This window comes from Scylla paramamosain, chromosome 36 (genome assembly GCF_035594125.1).
Source record: "Scylla paramamosain isolate STU-SP2022 chromosome 36, ASM3559412v1, whole genome shotgun sequence".
Lineage (NCBI taxonomy): Eukaryota > Metazoa > Arthropoda > Malacostraca > Decapoda > Portunidae > Scylla > Scylla paramamosain.
Window position 1 is genome coordinate 13,152,785 of NC_087186.1, and position 19,123 is coordinate 13,171,907.

A 19,123-nucleotide genomic window follows, 5' to 3' on the forward strand; every position below is an offset into this window, starting at 1 on the left:
ATTTGTGATGATAATAGAAAATATTTGCTTCATAAAAGGAAAAATAATGATAAAATGTTACTGTACAAAACTAATTTGTTAACTGTATTTGACATATAGCATTTTATTCACATATTTTTTGTAAGCTATAAAACACACAAATATCTTCTGAAAAAGGATTGAACACCATTATAGTAACACCACATAACTTACCATCTTCCAAACAGAACTACATGAACCCATAACAAATAAACCAAAATAAACTTGGATATTTTATGTAACATAAAATAGCCTAAGTAATCCTGAAAAATAAGTTTAGATATAATATAAACACTGGCACTTTTAGCAGATGCGTGGCTGAGGAAGTTCCAAGTTCCAAGATCGAAGGTTGTGACGTCATGATGGCCTAGTGAGACCCTGTAAACTAAATATTTCCCTTAATAACTCGCCCTGTGGATGGTCGGAGGACACTGTGATACCTTCATGAGCAAGAGCGACATTCACCAAGGATACAGATAACGCCACAGAGGCCATAGAGAGGCGAAATAACGGCCGCAGGGGGTGAAATATGTCACGTCATGATGGTAGGTCCCAGTAGTGTTACTTTTGATACTATTTTCTCTTGGTTTTATACGTTTTCTGCGTCGTAATCCCCTCGCCCTTCCCCGCCCACACTCCCAGGGGCATGAGTCTCCATGCAGGTACGGTTTAGACGAGTAACAAGCACGTAAATTAAGGAAATCGGTGGTGTTATATATTATAGGCGTCTTAAGAGTTATTTTGGACACTAAGTGATGTGTTATTTTACTAGTTATTCTGGTTATATTTCTATACATTAGCTGGACTGCCTCTCCCATAGCTTCTGTTCTCCTGTGTCCCCATTTTTCCTTCCTATTATCCTATTTGTTATCTTTATCATTTATTGTGTCCTTATCTCCGCCCTTCCCTTCCTTTCTCTTATCTTCAATTCTCCCCATGTCTTTCGTTAAACTTTATTACATGGTCACTCTTTTTCACCTTGCATGTTTCTCTCTCTCTCTCTCTCTCTCTCTCTCTCTCTCTCTCTCTCTCTCTCTCTCTCTCTCTCTCTCTCTCTCTCTCTCTCTCTCTCTTTTGACATGTACTATATCACCATCAATTACTGTTATTTCAATTTAACCAGCTTTTGCCTTTAGTTTATCTTTCCTTCTTCACAAACTGCAGTACTAGTTGTCTCTTTTATGCAGCAAACCAGAATACCACACCATTTTTTCCTTGTCATTATGGCCTTGTACTTTTATGTATTTCCTCTTGTATTCGCACCTCCCTCATGATTCCTCAGTTGTGTTGCGTGGCTGTAAGACTCAAAACTTACATTTATTCCTCGTGTTCGTCTTAAAAATCCTGTTACATTTATCAACCTCAACAAATTCGCCTTCATCTAGATACAGGTGATGCCTCTGACCAAGAGTACAGGAATAATTTCTCGTTCAGCTAGTGTGGCTTCACCAGAATGGCAGTGAACACTTGAGTCACACTCATACAGGATGTGACCACAAAACTCATTAAGTTGGTGGCTGAACAAATCAACAGAAGCAGCAGAAATGACAGATTCAGGAAAATTATACCAAGTGTCCAGGATTCTCACAGAAAATAAATGAGCCCTGACTTATTACATCGAGAAATGGCCAAGTTGAAGGAATAACTCCTAGTCCTAACGTCATCAATGCTTCTAACTAGCAAATTTTCAAGATGAAGACGAAGGCCATTGAGAATCCATGGTCCATCTTGCGGACCATGATTAGGTTTGCTCTGATCAGATGACCTTTGATGGAATAGAGCTCCAAGTGAGGAAGATGTTTAGCAAAGGCTAGGCCGTCTCCCCTGGACCTTCCCTAACGAAGCAATATCACCCAGGCAGCCTGCAAAACATATCATGGAAGTATAATCCAGAATTTCATGAGTATGATTAATAAAAACATCTCATTATGTCAGAGTGCAACAGACTGTCCCTTTAAGAATGCTGCAAGCAACGCCTCCAGCCTCAGCAGTAATTCCTCTCACATGAAAATTCAATTTGAGAGATGAGACCATCCAGACTTCCAAATCTTGATGGTTGTCAAGTGTTTGAATAGTTTGATTGCTAGTGGAAATGGGGAAGCCAGTGCATATTGGAAATTTCAACTAATGTTTATCTGAACACATTTATTTAGGGAATGATAGGTCGTGGAACCCACAGATGTCAAGCTTATAGGCCTATTTTTAAGAGGGTCAGAGTGAATTTCACACAACTTACATCTATTCTTCATATTCATGTTACATTCTATCAACCTTGACAGAGGAAATTATGCAGTTAGGTATTACTCAGGTGGGTTGTGAGGCAAGATTATGCGTGGGTCTTTGTCGTCAAGGACAGTATTACCTTGCAAAATTATGAATGTTAGTATTAGACGAGTAAGTGCACAAATGTGAAGGAAAGGGAGTTGAGATAGTTAAGTGGATTGAGTAGTAAAGTAAATGGTTTGTTAGTGTATGGATGTGAAAGAAACCATGGATTAGGTAATAAAGCAAATAGAACCAGGGATTAGGTAATATGTAGAGGTGACGGAGGCAGTGACTGGATAATAAGCCAAAGCAGAAATTAGTTAATAAAGTAAAGAGAACAGCCAGTAAGTGTATGGGTGTGAGGGGAAGCAGGGAGTGGAGGCAGGAAAGTGAAGAAAGTGATAAACTAAACAATAGTCCTGATAAGAATTCAAGTAACCTTCCACACTTATCAACTGTACTTCCAGTGGTCCTTCATCTTGTTTAGTCCTCTGTTGTGCTGTCTAACAAAACCTGGCAGTTGTTGGAGATGAGAGGACTTATTGAAGAAAATCCCTAAGCACACAGGAAGGAAGTGTGTTATATAATTCGACCTCTGATCACGACCGCTTATTGAAGGAAATCTTTAAACACGGAGGAGGGAAGTGTGTTATATTACTCAACCTCTGATCATGACCGCTTATTGAAGGAAATCTTTAAACACGGAGGAAGGGAGTGTGCTATATTATTCAACCTCTGATCATGACCACTTATTGAAGGAAATCTTTAAACATGTAGGAAGGGAGTGTGTTATATTATTCAACATCTGATCATGAGCACATCTGAGAATATAATGTCTGTCTATTTTTCCTGCTTACATTCTATTTGGTTAGTGTGAATGACGAGTGACGGTTCCTGAAGAGAATTCAACGTAGGCCATTTGTCAGGTTCACATTTTGGTTAGTTAGGCGTGAGTGGCTGTACCTGAAGTGAACACAACATGCTTTGACCTTTTATTTAGCTCATTTTGATTGGCTGACTGCAAAGGGCTGAGCCTGAAATGAACTCAAAATAATTTGGCTATTTGATTTATATTCTTATCACCGGAGTGGGTTGTCTGCCTCACCCAGCAGTGTGTTTGAATTTTACTCAATGCCACTCCATAGACATAACCTAACATAACTCTGCTGTAATGACTCCCCAGTGAGATATTAAACACAGACACATCAGCCAAGGGAAACACTACAAATATTAATAAGGAGACAGACCATAGCTAGAGCCCTGTACACTACTGCTAGCTAAGTAGATAAATATAATACACATATCAACACAATTCTCCTTACCCTTAGTCCCACTCACATGTACAGACCTCTCTCTCTCTCTCTCTCTCTCTCTCTCTCTCTCTCTCTCTCTCTCTCTCTCTCTCTCTCTCTCTCTCTCTCTCTCTCTCTCTCTCTCTCTCTCTCTCTCTCTCTCTCTCTCTCTCTCTCCTCCATCAAAATTGTCTGAGAGGGAGAAGAGGGGTGGCTGCTCCCTGCTCCAACCTATTGAACTACAGTTAATTTGTTCAAGGTCATTTCAGCCTAAATGTTCATGGGTGGAGGCAGCACACTGTAGGAAATAAGTGTACCTCTGTGAAAGCTCTGTTGCCATAGCCACATAAGAAAAGTGAGATGCAAGTAAAGAAAGAAAGGATATTAAGTAAAATATGAGAAAATAAAAGAAGTTTGTCGCACGTAATAGAACAGTTATATGATTCAGGTTGCTGTTAAGATAAAAAAAAGAAAGGTGACAAGAAAATAAAGTCAAGCACCATCTCAAGGTGAGTGGTGAAAGTTGGGCGAGGCCTTTGTCCTGGGGTGGACTACTGATGAACTGCCGTTGGTGGTGCCTTGGAAAGTGACACTCGCAGGATGGCAAAATGGTGGTGTGCTATCTTGGTGACCTGAAGAATGTATTTGGTGAGTGACATAAAGAACATTCCTGTGTATTAAGCTTCGTGGTGCATTTTGTCACTTGAATACCCTACACGTGTCATGAATGGGCTTGAGGTGGAGTCATGAGAAAAGTTCAGGTCATCAACTTAATGGTAGATTTAAAGATGTACCATAAGTTATATGAATATTTTAATATGTTCTCTGCGATGTTATTGTTGTATCATATGTTTTTAAATATCAGTAAATCCTTAGAGGTGATGGTCATGATGAAGATTAAAGATCTACCATAAGTTACATAAATACTTTAATTATGTTCTATGCAATGTTATTTTGTGTTGTGTTTTTAAATATCAGTAAATCCTTAGAAGTGATGGATGTGATGACAGAAGATACCTTTCCTTATCCTGCTGAGGGGAAGAATAATAAAGGCCTGTGATTATGACAGTAGTTATTTCCACACCTTCCAGAGGGTGGAAGCTAAGAACACTTTTAATCATCATAGTATATTTCAATATCTGTTTGTATGCCTTGCTGAAATGGAGGACAATAAAAACTTTCGGTATATAACTGTAAATGAGTGGGAGGGACCAGAACACCACCTCTATTCCAATAACAGATTCCTCTCCTTGCCCGGTTGTGGGTGAAGACTCAGGACTTGTTTTCTCCGCAGGTGTGAGCTGTGATGCATGTTTGAAGGCCAATTTCCGTGGGCGGCGGTACAAGTGCTTGATATGCTATGACTATGACCTGTGCTCTGCCTGCTATGAGGGTGGAGCAACCACTACGCGCCACACCACCGACCACCCCATGCAGTGTATCCTCACCAGGCATGACTTTGGTGAGCCCTTGCCTAATGCTTCACTCTGTACTCCACCGACAGTACTATGTAACACTTTGACTGCCAAGACGAGATGACATTCAGCTTTGTTTTAGGAATCCTGTATGAGTTTGTTGATAAGCATAATCTTAATGACTTGCATCAGTTTTAAGTATACAGTTTTTTGCATAGGCTGTTATAGTTTTCTCCAGAATCTCCAAAGTCAGGTAACTAGTTGCTGCTCTTACACAGTGTTTTGCATTTTTCCTCAGCCTCAAGTCCTCTGATCTGCTGACAATCTCCTTACAAAACCTGACTATAAGTAAGATAGATTAACAGATTATCAGTAATTCAAAGGACTTGGGGTGGAGGGAAACTGCAATCACAGTGGAAGTGAGTGCATCAGCTTACTTGACTCAGTTCAGCTCGGCATCTAGTAATGTTCGTATTATTCTCACACACCCTACTAGGTAAATGAATCAGTTAATCATTCAACCAGGCCTAATGTGTGCTTGTGTCTATGTGTCTCATGGTGCTGGTGCATATGTGTGTGTATGTTTCAGACGTGTACTATGGGGGGGAGGCGCTGTCAGTTGAGCAGCCACAGAGCTTGACATGTCCGTTTTGTGGTAAAATGGGGTACACGGAGACTTCCCTACAAGACCACGTCACGGCAGACCACCCAGATACTCCCTATGAAGTGGTGAGCTGCGGCTTTTGTCTCGTGGTGCCTTGGTTGTCTTATTACATTGTGTACTCTGTTCGCTAATACTTTGTGTAGCTTATTTATTTTGCTGCATATAATTGTAATGTTTTCATGTGTAGTTTATTTATTTTGCTGCATATAATTGTAATGTTTTCATATGTAGTTTATTTATTTTGCTGCATAAAATTGTAGTTTATTTATTTTGCTGCATAAAATTGTAGTGTTTTCAGTTCAGCTTATTGATTTACAACTGTATAGGTAGTTAGTTTTTAGTATAGTTTACAGAATTAAATTATTTTTGCCTCTTAACATGTTTCACAGATACAGTTTTGCAATATGCTATTTTTGGGGTGTGGGCTGGGTAACTCTGGCACAGTGGTTTGCTGGCAGCCTGAAGGTTGGGGGTTTGATACTGGCTCATGGTGCATTCTCAGTGGACTCTTGTAACCCAAGCTGGCACCATGTGATCTTGTTGCTGTGCTGTGCCCGAGTTCATTTACAAATTTGCATCACTCATGTATCCTGTTCTATTTGACATTTATTTGATAGTCATGTGTTTGTGCAGGTGTGTCCCATCTGTGCGTCGGTGTCTGGAGGAGACCCCAACCACATGACAGATGACTTTGCTGCTCACCTCACCCTTGATCACCGCTCAGGGGCACCCAGGGACCTCATATCCTTTTATGCAAAGCTTTCTCACTTATTACCACACACCATGGCTTGACACTAGTGGCCATGTGTATGTGTGAAAGATTGTTAAGGGTAAATAATCTTTTGCCATTATAGGGGGAAATAAGATCTTTTGTCAAATACTTGTAGGATTCATTATTTGTGTGTTTTTCTTGGGTTCATTGCTCATGTAAAGATTTATCTGTATTGTAATCATTTTCATCTTGTCAGTTGTAGTCCAGCAAGTAACTCAAAGAGATTTTCAAGTCTAGAAATATGTGACAAAAATTTTTTTTTATTTCAGGAACAAACTTCAGGGGATCTTGCATGCTCAGGAACACATTGAAATGGATTTTTATGTGTAGGAAATTTTTTTTACAGAAAGGAATTCAAATAGATTTCAGTGTAGGTTTATAGTCTAAGTCCAGAAATAAACTTAAGGGGATTTAGTTAATGTTATAAGCATGAAAATTGAGTTATAAAGAGGATTTGGTTTGGACTAAAAGCACAAGAAATATCAGTCAACACACTGCATCACCAGTTTTGAGCCTTAACTCTGCTGCACGATGAGCCGTCTCTGTCACGCCATGGTGCCCGCAGGATACCTCACCAGGGGCGGGGCATCAGCAGGGGTGTGGCCCGCCGGAACATGACCTTCGGGTAAGACATCCACCTTGCAGGGAGTCACACTGAAGGATTTGCTACTACGATCTTTATTATTAGAGGGGGCTGCTTTGTCTTGTACCTCAGCTTGTTACAATACATCATCAGGTTATTACTATTTTCATTACAATGTACATTCTATATTTATACAATTCTTCCTCACTTTCTTCTGATTCCTTGCTAAATCTTTCAAAGCCCTGTAGTGTTGTTTTGTTTTTCCCCGAATGTATTTGTATAACATCATAGCTACTCTTTTAAAATCTCCTCCAGACTTTTGAAATGGAGTGCTATTTAGTCTCATAGTTTATGATTTTTTTTTTTTCTCATGTTTAGTGCAAGTTAAATCATACCAGGCAAGGCAAGAAGTAACAACCAACAGTGTCTTGGCCTCACAGATATAATCATTCAAATTATTATCTTCAGCTAAGAACATCAGTTTTGCCTCCTTCTTCTTATCAATACATTTTAATCTCTAATGTACAGAAAAGTGAGAGATGATCATAGATTTGTCATTCCACTCCCTGTCTCCAAATCTCGTTCTTTCCTTGCCTCCATCACCTTGGCTAACTGGCTCATATCCTCTTCCCCCTCCAAGGAGTGTGAGCAGTGGCCTGTTCTCTCCGTCAACCCGGGAGTCCATGGACCCCATCGCAGAGCTCCTCTCCCAGCTGTCGGGAGTGCGTCGAGCCACGGCAAGTGACAACTCTTCTGCTGCCTCACAGCTACAGCAGTTGCAGATTCAGTTAGAACGGCAGCAGGTAGCCGGCCATCCACCCAGCCAGGTCTTTAGACACTAGTGGTCTCAGCTTGATGAGGAGTTGATGGTTTTCACCCTTTGAAGTATTTCTCAGCCTCCCAAGGACACACACGACCTCACACTTGCTCCTGGAGCCGTGGTTCCCCCCCAGGCTTGGGTTGCCTCCCCTCCTTCCCCTCCACCACCGGCAGGGTGGAGACTGCCTTGCCACTCTTGTTATCTTTGGTGTTCTCTCACCCACCCCCATGCCTCTCCAGATGTTCACAATGCATTGGACACACAACCAGGAGAAAGATCACTGGCTTATTGCTGAAGTTTTGGATTTTGTAATCATTCCCACCTCACGTTTCAGTAACACTGCACTACCTACTCTTTTGTATCTTTTCTTGTGACGAATTCCCATTATTTTCATTCTTACCAAAGTCCTTGATGTGCCTTTGTTCCTGAGGCCTTAAAAGTTCCCCTGAGTGACTTTGTGTGCATTTAATTCTTTGCTACATGGACTTGTACTCTTATTTGTTATTGCTGGTATATTTCCATACAGGTCATGATAATGTGTGGGTGTGTGTGGATGTGTGTGTGTGTGTGTGTGTGTGGATACTGATTGTGTGCTGCATGTTAACACACTTTGTGGGATGTGTTGCCAACACTTATTTCTTTCACTCAGTCACGGAACTTTTATGGTTCATTCCTCCGTATGTGGCTATTATTTAAGTGTGTTTATGTGTGTGTTCTTCCTGTGGGTGTTGGATATCACGGCCTGTAGGTGGGAAGGTGTTTACAAATGCCTTGCATTCAAGTAACATCACGTTATCAAGATAATTGCTAAGTAATTTCAGAAAAATTGGAAGCAAATTTAGAACTTATCAGAATTATTCAAGATCATTCCTCCCCAAGCATTAAAATGAAGATAAAATTCTGATTGAAAAAACTTTTGTGATTGTTTTGGGAGGTTACCAAAAAAATGGAAGAAAAGAAAAGAACATTTATTTTTGCAACCTGGAAAATCTGTATGATTTATTAACATCACTGCACTTGGGATTCCCGCCACACACTGGGATGCTGTGTAAGGCAAGGGTGAAAGCCAGGCACTCACACGGCAACTCCTTAGTCACTTACGCTTTCCTAGGCTAAGTGGCTTCCTTTTATTAATTCTCCGCTGAAAGAACAAAGTCAGAAATGAGTATAAGATGTTTGAGAGTGTGATGTGCAGCAGTGCTAATTGATAAAAGCAGTAACAGATGAGTGTACAGTGTGTGTGTGTGTGTGTGTGTGTGTGTGTGTGTGTGTGTGTGTGTGTGTGTGTGTGTGTGTGTGAGTATGATAGGTGCAGTGATTGCCCAGATGGCCTCATCTTTTTCAGACTCCATAGATTTTTCTCCAAGCCTAATTTGAAATTTATAGAAAGAAGAAATTGATAATGTCTGATTGATAATTTTGCCTCATTTTGATGTGCAAGTGTGAGATGTGAAAGTTTGTGTGGCAACTTTGTTTTTGAATGGCGATGAGTAGAGTGGAGCAAGGGTTGCCAGCACCTCCCCCCATTACCCTCTGGTAGTTTTCAGTCCCAGCAGTTCAGGGTTGCAGTACCGAGCAGGCAGACAGACAGGAGGGTGGTCGGTACTGTTCATGGTTAGGGGACAGACCCTTTCTTGGACATCCATGCAAGTCTTCACCCTACACAGTTTTGCCAATTTTATTAAAAGCATTTGTGTTTGTAATCTCACTCATGTTTATTTCTATTCTTTAACTTTTTTTTATTTTTGTTTGGCGTTGGGAATGTTTGCTTGTGCGACTTGGTTCAGTTGTTGTCCAAGTTTTGCTGCCAATTAAGGATGTGGTAGTTACTGTATGCATTAATCATTTCATTATCACTGATATTATTTCTTTTTGAAAGTTTTGATAGGTGCAGGTTTTTCCCTTAGGCCTGTTGTGTGTAAGTCTCTTAAATGAACTGTAGGCTTGTTCAAAGTTTCTTGTATGTGTTATGCATTGGATTTTTCTCCCATTAGAGTAACACTTGCAGCTTAATTACATTTTTTCCTAATGAAGATCATGCAGTAGGTCTGTTCTGTACTAAGCTTTCAGAATCTTACCATGCTGCAAAGATTCCTGGTTTGAAATGTGCTAAATATGTCTTCTTTGGGTAACATAATGCTGTGAAATGTCTTGCCAGTAGATTACAGTAACTCAGATACATGCCTTGTTCTTCCCTTCTAACAGATCCAGTCTTTTCAGTCTTACTCCTTTAAGCATCTCTCTCTCTCTCTCTCTCTCTCTCTCTCTCTCTCTCTCTCTTCTCTCTCTCTCTCTCTCTCTCTCTCTCTCTCTCTCTCTTCTCTCTCTCTCTCTCTCTCTCTCTCTCTCTCTCTCTCTCTCTCTCTCTCTCTCTCTCTCTCTCTCTCAGTTCAATATCATTCACTTCTCATTTCTTGTCTTTTCTCCCAAGTGTCAGTTTTGCTTCTCATAGATATTTCCCTGTCTACATTAGTACAGTGTGCTTGTCTCCTCTCCTTTGCTATGCCAGAATGCCCATCATTATCCATCCTTTACTCTTTCATTTTCCATTAGTTATTGCTACCATTTCCTTCATTCTGTAGCTTCTCTTTATTTCCTCCTCTTCTTTTTCTTCTTTCTGTCATTGATATTCTTATCCTTCAACTTTCTCTCTCTCTCTCTCTCTCTCTCTCTCTCTCTCTCTCTCTCTCTCTCTCTCTCTCTCTCTCTCTCTCTCTCTCTCTCTCTCTCTCTCTCTCTCTCTCTCTCTCTCTCTCTCTCTCTGTTTAATGTTATTCTTTCTGGACCTTGTTACCAGCTTTCCTCTGCACACTTACTCTTTCTCACCCTGTCATTCTCATCTCCACGCTGCAGCCTTCACCTGCCAATCATTCTCTCATCAACAATGCAGACCTTCATGTTGTCACACTCTTTGTCATATCGCACCTGTCCTCTGCAGCCCGTCGTTCTGACCTTACCACATCTCTCCACAGTCCCACAGCTCCACACCACACCTGTCTACAGCTCCCCCCACACCCTTTACCTTTTAACTCAGTCTCATGTTAAGCGGGTAACTTACAGGCAACCAGTCTCCGCCAGCAGCTGGAGCGCCTGCCCAGACGGGGGGGAGCGAGCAGCAGCGGCGGCGGCAGTGGCGGTGGCGGAGGCGGCAGCAGTGGCGTGAGCAGTGGCGGCGGCGGCAGTGGAGGCGGTGGAGGTGGAGGTGGGACTGGAAGTGGTGGAGGTGGAGGAGGAGGGGGAGGTGGCCATGGTAGCGGAATGATGAACATCAGCTCCAGCAACACTAGTAATGTTGTCACCACTCACCACCAGCCTCCACCCCTGCTGGTCCACCCCAGTCCACACGCACAGGCCCAGTCACAGTTCCTCCTCGCCCGGTGAGTGGCAGTGAGGGGCGGGGGGTGTAGGGGTTCGGGTGTAACTCCTGCCAGCAGATACCCAAGGTCATGTGTTAGAAATGTGATCCCATTACATGTTTTGAGCTGTTAAGATGGATATGTCGCATTTTATAGCATCTTTATGACTTGCTTCCTTTTATATTGTATAATATAGCTTTTGTTGAAAATACTGCTTTGATTTTGTAAGTCTCTCTCTCTCTCTCTCATCTCTCTCTCTCTCTCTCTCTCTCTCTCTCTCTCTCTCTCTCTCTCTCTCTCATCTCTCTCTCTCTCTCTCTCTCTCTCTCTCTCACTCTCTCTCTCTCTCTCTCTCTCTCTCTCTCTCTCTCTCTCTCTCTCTCTCTCTCTCTCTCTCTCTCTCTCTCTCTCATGGTGTTCCCTTATACCATCAGACTGGGAGACAGTGAGAGTGACACTGAAGGTAGTGGTGGCAGCAGCGGTGGCAGCAGTGACCGAGCAGCATTTGTACAGGAGCTCCTCCTCTCAACACTGTGTGAACTGAGCCTTAGTCCGGGGGCCCTGGAGGACGCCTTCACGGCCCCACCACTCATCCAGCAGCAGGGAGGGGGCAGGGGTGCAGGCAGGGGAGGGACAGACAGGGCTGGTACTGATAAGGCCAGAGTGTCGTCAGCTAATGTTGGCACCCAGACCTCCTCACCCTCAAGCCCACCCCCTCCAAGCAGCACCCCAGCCCCACCCCTACAGACCAACCCCCAGCACCCGGAACCCAAGTCCAAGGGCCCCCTGAGCGGCGTGAAGCCAGCCAAGGGAGCCAAGGGGGTGGTGGTGGGCCGCTCTAGTCCTGGGAGTCAGCAGCCACAGCCTCAGCCTCCCCCCCAGCAGCAGTCAAACGGTGGAGGGGTGGTATCACGGCCGCTTACCGGGGACGGGAACGGTGGCCGTATCCCCTGTGGGGGGCCCCGGTCGGGGACGGGGGGGCTCAGCGGGGGGCTGTTTCCCCCGGGGCAGCCCGCAGGAAAGCTGGCCCGGGGGGTGGAGGGGCGAGCCACGGAGCCTCCCCCGCCCCACTAGTGCCCCGAGAATCTAGTCCAGCACCAGGGGGCCTTCCTGACGCCACCAACGAAGCTTGCCCCTGCCCCCACCCATGCCCCCCCTGCCACCCCTGCACCTGCCTGTGACTGCCACTCACCCCACGCCCCTCTTCAGCCCAGCTGCATGCAGCAGCAGCAGCAGCAGCAGCAGCAGCAACAGCAACAACAACAACAATGTGCCGGGAATGATTACTTGCAACAAGTGGTGGAGTGTGTGTGTGGGCTAGGACGGGCTGTGCTGAGAGGGACTACCCAGGATGGGCCATGATAGGATGGGCTGTACTGGGATGGGCCATGGTAGGATGTGCTGTGTCAGGACAGGCCATGCTAGCATGGGCCATGCCAGGATACACTTGACTAGTATGGGCCATGCTGAAGTTGGGTGTTAATGGAGGGTGTGCCAGAGGAGGCTGGGGCTTGCTGGTGCCAAGAAGATAGTGTACATAGCACATGCAGTTGATGCATGTTGGGTTGCTGTGTATAAAAGATGTTCAGGCCTTCATAATACTGCATAGCTTTACCCTAACCATTCATGAAATCACATTTATTGGCATTGTCCTCTCAGTACTGTTTCCTTCTGCCATCATTGATAACCAGAATCACTCACAACTATTTCCTATACATTATACGTATAGTTTAAATTTTGATCATTACTTAGGTTTGATTTTTTCTTTTTTCTTTTTTTTTCATTAATGTGTTTGCTGACTTGAAAGATTTTTTGTCCAAATAGTGTTTGGAGTATTTATAAATTGTATTTTGTTGCAAATTACATAACAGTAAGTAATTCTTATTGTAGAGCTTCACTTTGCTTTGGTAAAATGATATTGAGTCATTTACCCACAGCCTAGCAGGAGATAACATGCAGGTCACTTTACATACTCTGATTGACTACCTAACCTACCTGGTCCACCACCATGCCTCAAGGCTGTGCTGAATCCCTAGAGGAACCCCTGAGAGGCACCACATGCACCACCACCACTGGGACAAACTAGGACCATTGGGATGCTGTCTGTCCGAGATGGAGGAGAATTCCACGTGATGGCTTAAATCACCACAAGATGTCTGTCTGCACACACGGGGTGGTTGATATCCCTGTTTTAGAGGGGTACAGTTCTCTCCCTAGTGAAGTGCTGAAATAATGAACACTGGGACTGTCTCATGCTAGGCTGCATAGTGATGTTTTCTTAGTGCACTTAACTAATTCTTAAAATGGATGAACATGGTAGACTGAGAAGCACTTTTTTTTTCTCTTGATTAGCATTGCAGCCCAACCAGAGCTGGAATGTGTTAACAGTTTTGGGAATGTTAATGGAATCAAACTTCTATGTTATTCAAGCTCATCTCTTTTCCAAATGCGGATCTTTGCAATAAGATTGGTATGGGCTATACATACATGTCTTCATAGTCAATATTTTCTAATTGTATATGTGCAGTACACCAGTTATATTTAGGAGTACCCAGGACGTGGTGAATGACGATGCGTACGGTGCGTGCAGCACAACAGGACCTGACGTCAGCTGATGACTGGCAGGTGTAGGGGCTGACTCCAGCAGGGTTTCTGCAGCCTGTACCAGGAACTAAGCTTTGTGGCGTTGTATTAAGAATTTATATAACTTGCGTAATAAAGGAGCTACCAATGGATAATGTTCAGCCCATAGAGGGCTTGACTTGAGGGGGAAGCATTGCACAAGCAGTAAGATTCAGCTTCAACTCAGTGTGCCCACTTAATAACTCAGCTGAGGGTTGCTAAGGGAACAGCTTCTAGACTGAAGATTACCCAATGCAGTCGGGAAAACACCCCAGCAGATCTAGAGAACATTTATGTTAGAGCTGTAATAAATTGTTGAGTTCCCCAGTTACTCAGAGAATATTGCATATAGCTGCTTTGTATCTCAAGCTCAATAAGTTCTGTCTTCAGGAGTTCACAAGAGGAAGGGGGATTGTCAGACCAACTACTACATCACCATAATTTTGAGTCTGACGAAGATGACGGTGAAGGTAGTTCACCACTTTTCCAGTGCTAGCTTTATTGATATAGATTTTGATAGCTCTAGAGGTCTAAAAAAAATAAGATCACAGCTTATAACCACACACACAAGTAATGCTTGTCAGTCTTTTTATTAATTCACACCCGCTGCTGCAGACGCTCCTAGGAGGCTCTATCGACATGATGATGACTTGTGCACGACATGTGTAACCATTGGGGTCCCACACAGAGCATCTTCCACAGTGTGTGTTTGTGGTGAAAGTTTAAATGTGCATCTGTGTGATTGTTGTTTGACGTGTCGCTGGAGTCTTGTCCAGTCCACTTTTCAGTTCAACTTTTGTTCGTCTTCAACGAATCAGTGCGTCAGGTGATGTGTGTCAATTGTTGATATATTTGTCGCTGTTGGGCAGTGGTAGGCTGGCGAAAATTTTGCTGTGGTCCTTGACCTTTAACTGACGGTTTGTGCTTCTGGCGAGGCTCATTTGTGTTGCCTGACTGACAGCAGGTGTGGAAGTGTTGAGTGTGTCTGTGTGGTGTGGTGGAGAAGCCTTAGGGGGACGGTCATTCGTGGGGGGAGGTGGGAGGTGGGTGTGCATCCCGTGCCACACAGTGCTGTGGTCGGCCTTACATCAATGGTCTTTCAGGAGATGTGTGTGTCAGACCAGACGGTGTACTTACTGGCAACAGTTCTGTTGTTGGTAGAGAATGTACTACTACCTAGCTCTCTTGTTTGAATTCAGATAGAATTTATAGGCCTACACTTATAGAGAGGTGCCTGTGTGAAAAAAAGATATATATAGATTACAGTTGTTTGCAATTATACAAAGTGATGTATGATGTTGAATAAAATTTCTGGTCCCAAGAGCGCCACTGATGTTTCACAAAGTGTGTTTATACTTGCATTGAGTCACGGGTGCCAGGAACGGCTGGCACTCGACGGGGAGCGTGTACCTGCAGAAACACCACTCAACAGCAACTTCTGACACTGAGTGTGTTAAGGACAGTAGACGGAGTTCATTTGTTTGTGTATTTAGAGGCCAATTATTTTGTTTTTATTTTCCTGGTACATATTTAGTCCTGTATGAGTTTGGAATTGACGAATCAGTTTTTTGATTTGACAGTTTTAGTCACTGATGATTTATAATCTGAATGCGACGATGAGGATGGTGTCACACGAGCTTTGTTGGTCGAGATCATGTGGAGTGTCACGTGGGGGTCTTCAACAACACTATCTGGGAGTCAATGATGTTGGTGGAGGGCGCATGTGCTGTGAGGAACACCTGCTGTGGAGCTGTAACATACCTGCTGTGTACTGTACTACTTTCATTTCAGGTGGTCTGTTTTTAATGTAAATAATAATGCAGATTAATTTCCTCTGCCATGCTGTCACTTGATCGTATTTGAAATTGTATTATTGTAGGAATGCTACAGCAAAATTCTTTGTACATAGATGCAACAGATATAATGAACACTGTTACTGATAATCATATGGGAGCAATGTTGATATGATCACTTTAAGCCAAATGAAAAATGTTTAATAGAACTCTATCAGGAAATAAAAAATGTGACTAAATGTCAGTTAGTCTTTGTCATGCCATTATCACATTGTTAAAAGTGAACACATAGTATACATAAAACAACTTGTGCAATTATGATATGTATACACTTAACTGCAATGTATTAGAGCTAAAAATTATCCCTGTACATTTAGATCCTCTGAGAAACAAAGGTGTGTCTTGGGAGGTGAGGTCAGGGGTGAAGGTTGGGTGGGTTAAGTATGTGCAGTGTTGCCCCTCAAACACATATTGGCACCTCTGGGTGTTAACTGGGTCAGGTCGGGTCAGGTCACAAGGAGATGTTGAGTATATGATTAATACTGGAGCTCTTATATGTATTATGGTATATTTAGGTGCTAACATTGATAGGACTCTCTCTCTCTCTCTCTCTCTCTCTCTCTCTCTCTCTCTCTCTCTCTCTCTCTCTCTCTCTCTCTCTCTCTCTCTCTCTCTCTCTCTCTCTCAGGATAATCAGAGGAAGGAATGTACTTACCAGAACAAATATATTTCCCATACTAACCCAGGAAGCAAGAGAGGCTGAGGGCGGTAAGAGGAAGGCAATATACCCACGGGCTGTGTTCCAGGGCAGTGCTGATAGGTGATAGGCGGCGATAGGACCCCGGAGGATACTAAAGTGTGTGGAAATGTTGAATGGAGAGGAAAGGAGAGGCATTATTGTTTGTTTTTATCAGGTTATTACATTGTGCTGTTCATATGTTTGGCTTTTATTTACATTTATGTGTGTGTATACATAATTAGTGGGGTTGCGAGGGTCACACACATACATACAAACACACTTGGCCAGCTCTTCATAAAATTCACCTATATGTGATTATTATTATTATTATTATTATTATCATTATTATTATTATTATTATTATTATTATTATTATGAATCACCTCCAGCAGCAGCAGCATTAGCATCCTCATCATCATCATCATCACTATCATCAATCATCATTTATTGACTGCGCTGGCCTCGTAGCGTGACAAGATCTTATTATTCTCAGAGGTGCAGCGCCCCCCTTTGCTCCATGCAGACGAGGGGGGCGCTGGCGTGAGGGAGGGGACAAAGGCAAGGGTGACCCGATGTACGTACAGTTGGTGAGAAGTCAAGTATAGTGCCCCGCATTTTTCCGCTGTGTCTGGTGTCTTCCCTCCGTGGTCCTGTGATCTAAATCTTCCAGTGTTTGTAGGATTAGATCATTGGACTTCAGGGTGAGGGGAAACGCAATGCACAGTGGAAATTAAGTGCATCAGGAAAGACCAGTATCAAACGTTTCGGCGTCTGCTTCATTAGTAATTTCAACACCTGTATAATGGAAGCTACAGAGGTTTTCAAGGGTATTTCTACAGTTCCAGTCAAAGTTTATTATGAATTATGTATCGCCAATGAGAAAATACCCATGAGAACCCGATTGTCCGTGGCCTTAAGAAAAAAATCATTATGAGAGGAAGCGTTTCAAAATAGGCTGCTTGACTTCTGACCACAAGTGTACACGTTAGCAGCCTGTGTGAAGAGCTAGCTGTTTCATGTTGCCGTGGAGACAGACTGTATTAACGAAGCTGCGCCCGAAACAGTAATATACTTGTGTTTATTTGGTGGAATAAATTGTTTTTTGGCAGGAATGTGTGTCATTTCGTGATATTTTGTGTACGAGAGAGAGAGAGAGAGAGAGAGAGAGAGAGAGAGAGAGAGAGAGAAATAACCTTGCATGGCATTCATTAAATTAGCAAAAGAGAGAGAGATAAAAAAAAATAAAGAATATATATATACCCTAAAAATTTAGATAAATCGCTTAATATGCATCTATTTGTGTTGACAACAGCTTTTTACATCATAATAGTATGATAATATTCTTTCATCTCATCTCCATGTCAAAATGCCTGCAATTAAGATGAAATTCAATCCTAATATAATTCCTATTAGATAAAATAGCCGCTCATTAGCGTTATTACACCTTCCGGTCACGACAGGAACAGACTCCCACTTCCGCTTTTAAATTTACATATCCTTGTAGCACGTTAGTTACTGGATTATAGCGATGGTAAATGGGGAGTTTTTATATTACCAGCATTACCTCCTTATCCTCCTCGACTCTCCTCATCATCTTTTCTCATCACCTTTTTACTCCATTTCTCTCTCTCTCTCTCTCTCTCTCTCTCTCTCTCTCTCTCTCTCTCTCTCTCTGTTTCGTCAATAGTTTCTCGCTGTATCTCAGGTCATACAGTTGTCCGCTCATCCTTTCTATGACGCAGGAGGAAAATTGTTGCAGGACCTCACTAAACAGCAACAGGACGGTGGTTTTACAGTCCTCTCGCTCTTCACTGCAATTGAATGTTGAGCCGACACCGGGGTTCATGGTGCCCGAATTGCCTCAGGAGCTCGTCTGCTGAGCTTCGAAACTGCGTTAGCTGAGAGGCTCACAGAAGTCATGACGTCACATCAGGTGAAGGAGAGAACGAAGGTGTATTTCGGGGTAACATTGACTAACAGATAGCAGACCAGATTGTGGCAAATAAATGGTCTGTAACTCGTCTTTTTCAATATAAAGAAGGTAAGAACTAGTATACAGTTGTTGATAATAATTAAAGAAGAGCATGTTTTATACCTTTCTAATGAAATGTGAATGTTTGTACGATCTAATATGCTTAATTTGTAAATACAATTGAATTATTTGCAAATATCCCTTGCGTGCTGTTTACTATAGTGACCGCTGCATGGAGCGAGAGAATGGATTTAGGCTCGCTGGCGTGGTCGGAGGGTTTCCGAAAGAAGTACATACATCTATTTCTCACTTATTACAGCTTGTACAAGAGGGAATAATACTCATTGCATAACTCTCATATATGTCTCATCACTAATATCAATACAGGTGGCAAGAGGTATGAGGTTAAATAAGGGAGGAGGCGGGATGGGGCGGGGCGGAGACGAGGAACGAGTGTCGGCGGTGAGGCAGCAGCAGCAGCAGCAGCAGCAGCAGGAACCAGTGTGGGCCGAGCCTCCGGAGGTGCGTGACGGGGCCGCTATGGCCGGTGATAACCGCTCAACCTCGGCCCTATTTAAGAGGGCCGAGCAGATAAGGCGTTGGCAGGAGAGTGAGACCAATAAACAGGATATAGTCGATAACCACAGGACTCGGAAAGTTAATTTTACTGACGGGTGCGTGTTCTTAGCGGCCTGCGCGGCGGGGGACAAACAAGAAGTTATTCGCCTCCTGGAGAAGGGAGCTGACATAGATACCGCAAATGTCGACGGTCTGACGGCCCTGCATGCGGTAAGTACCTCCCCCTCACCTCG

The 19,123-nt window shown here is 43.1% G+C and overlaps 2 protein-coding genes across 21 annotated transcripts in view; both read left to right on the forward strand.

Moving 5' to 3' along the window:
- Window positions 1-349: 349 nt before the first annotated feature.
- LOC135091015 (E3 ubiquitin-protein ligase KCMF1-like) lies at window positions 350-16,278 on the forward strand. Of its 5 annotated transcripts, none has more exons than XM_063988301.1 (8): window positions 350-563; window positions 4,870-5,037; window positions 5,580-5,719; window positions 6,288-6,394; window positions 6,956-7,051; window positions 7,650-7,836; window positions 10,890-11,206; window positions 11,620-16,278. In XM_063988301.1, the coding sequence occupies exons 1-8, from the start codon at window positions 548-550 to the stop codon at window positions 12,257-12,259; spliced, it is 1,671 nt and encodes a 556-aa protein (XP_063844371.1). In that variant the 5' UTR covers window positions 350-547; the 3' UTR covers window positions 12,260-16,278. The 5 variants fall into 5 exon arrangements, with proteins under 5 accessions (XP_063844371.1, XP_063844373.1, XP_063844374.1 ...); XM_063988303.1 differs by having other exon boundaries at window positions 10,911-11,206; XM_063988304.1 differs by having other exon boundaries at window positions 7,650-7,746.
- Window positions 16,279-18,772: 2,494 nt separating this feature from the next.
- LOC135091016 (protein phosphatase 1 regulatory subunit 12B-like) overlaps window positions 18,773-19,123 on the forward strand; it is an 88,131-nt gene continuing 87,780 nt past the window's right edge. For all 16 annotated transcript variants that reach the window (XM_063988307.1, XM_063988309.1, XM_063988310.1 and 13 more), the window contains exon 1: window positions 18,773-19,100. In XM_063988307.1, coding sequence (XP_063844377.1) covers window positions 18,852-19,100 — 249 coding nt within the window. In that variant the 5' untranslated portion in view covers window positions 18,773-18,851. The remainder of the gene's footprint in view (window positions 19,101-19,123) is intronic.

Coding starts and splice junctions, on each gene's coding strand:
- LOC135091015 (XM_063988301.1), top strand. Junction 5,720..6,287: donor CAGATACTCCCTATGAAGTG/GTGAGCTGCGGC, acceptor GTGTTTGTGCAG/GTGTGTCCCATCTGTGCGTC. Junction 7,052..7,649: donor CGCCGGAACATGACCTTCGG/GTAAGACATCCA, acceptor TCCCCCTCCAAG/GAGTGTGAGCAGTGGCCTGT.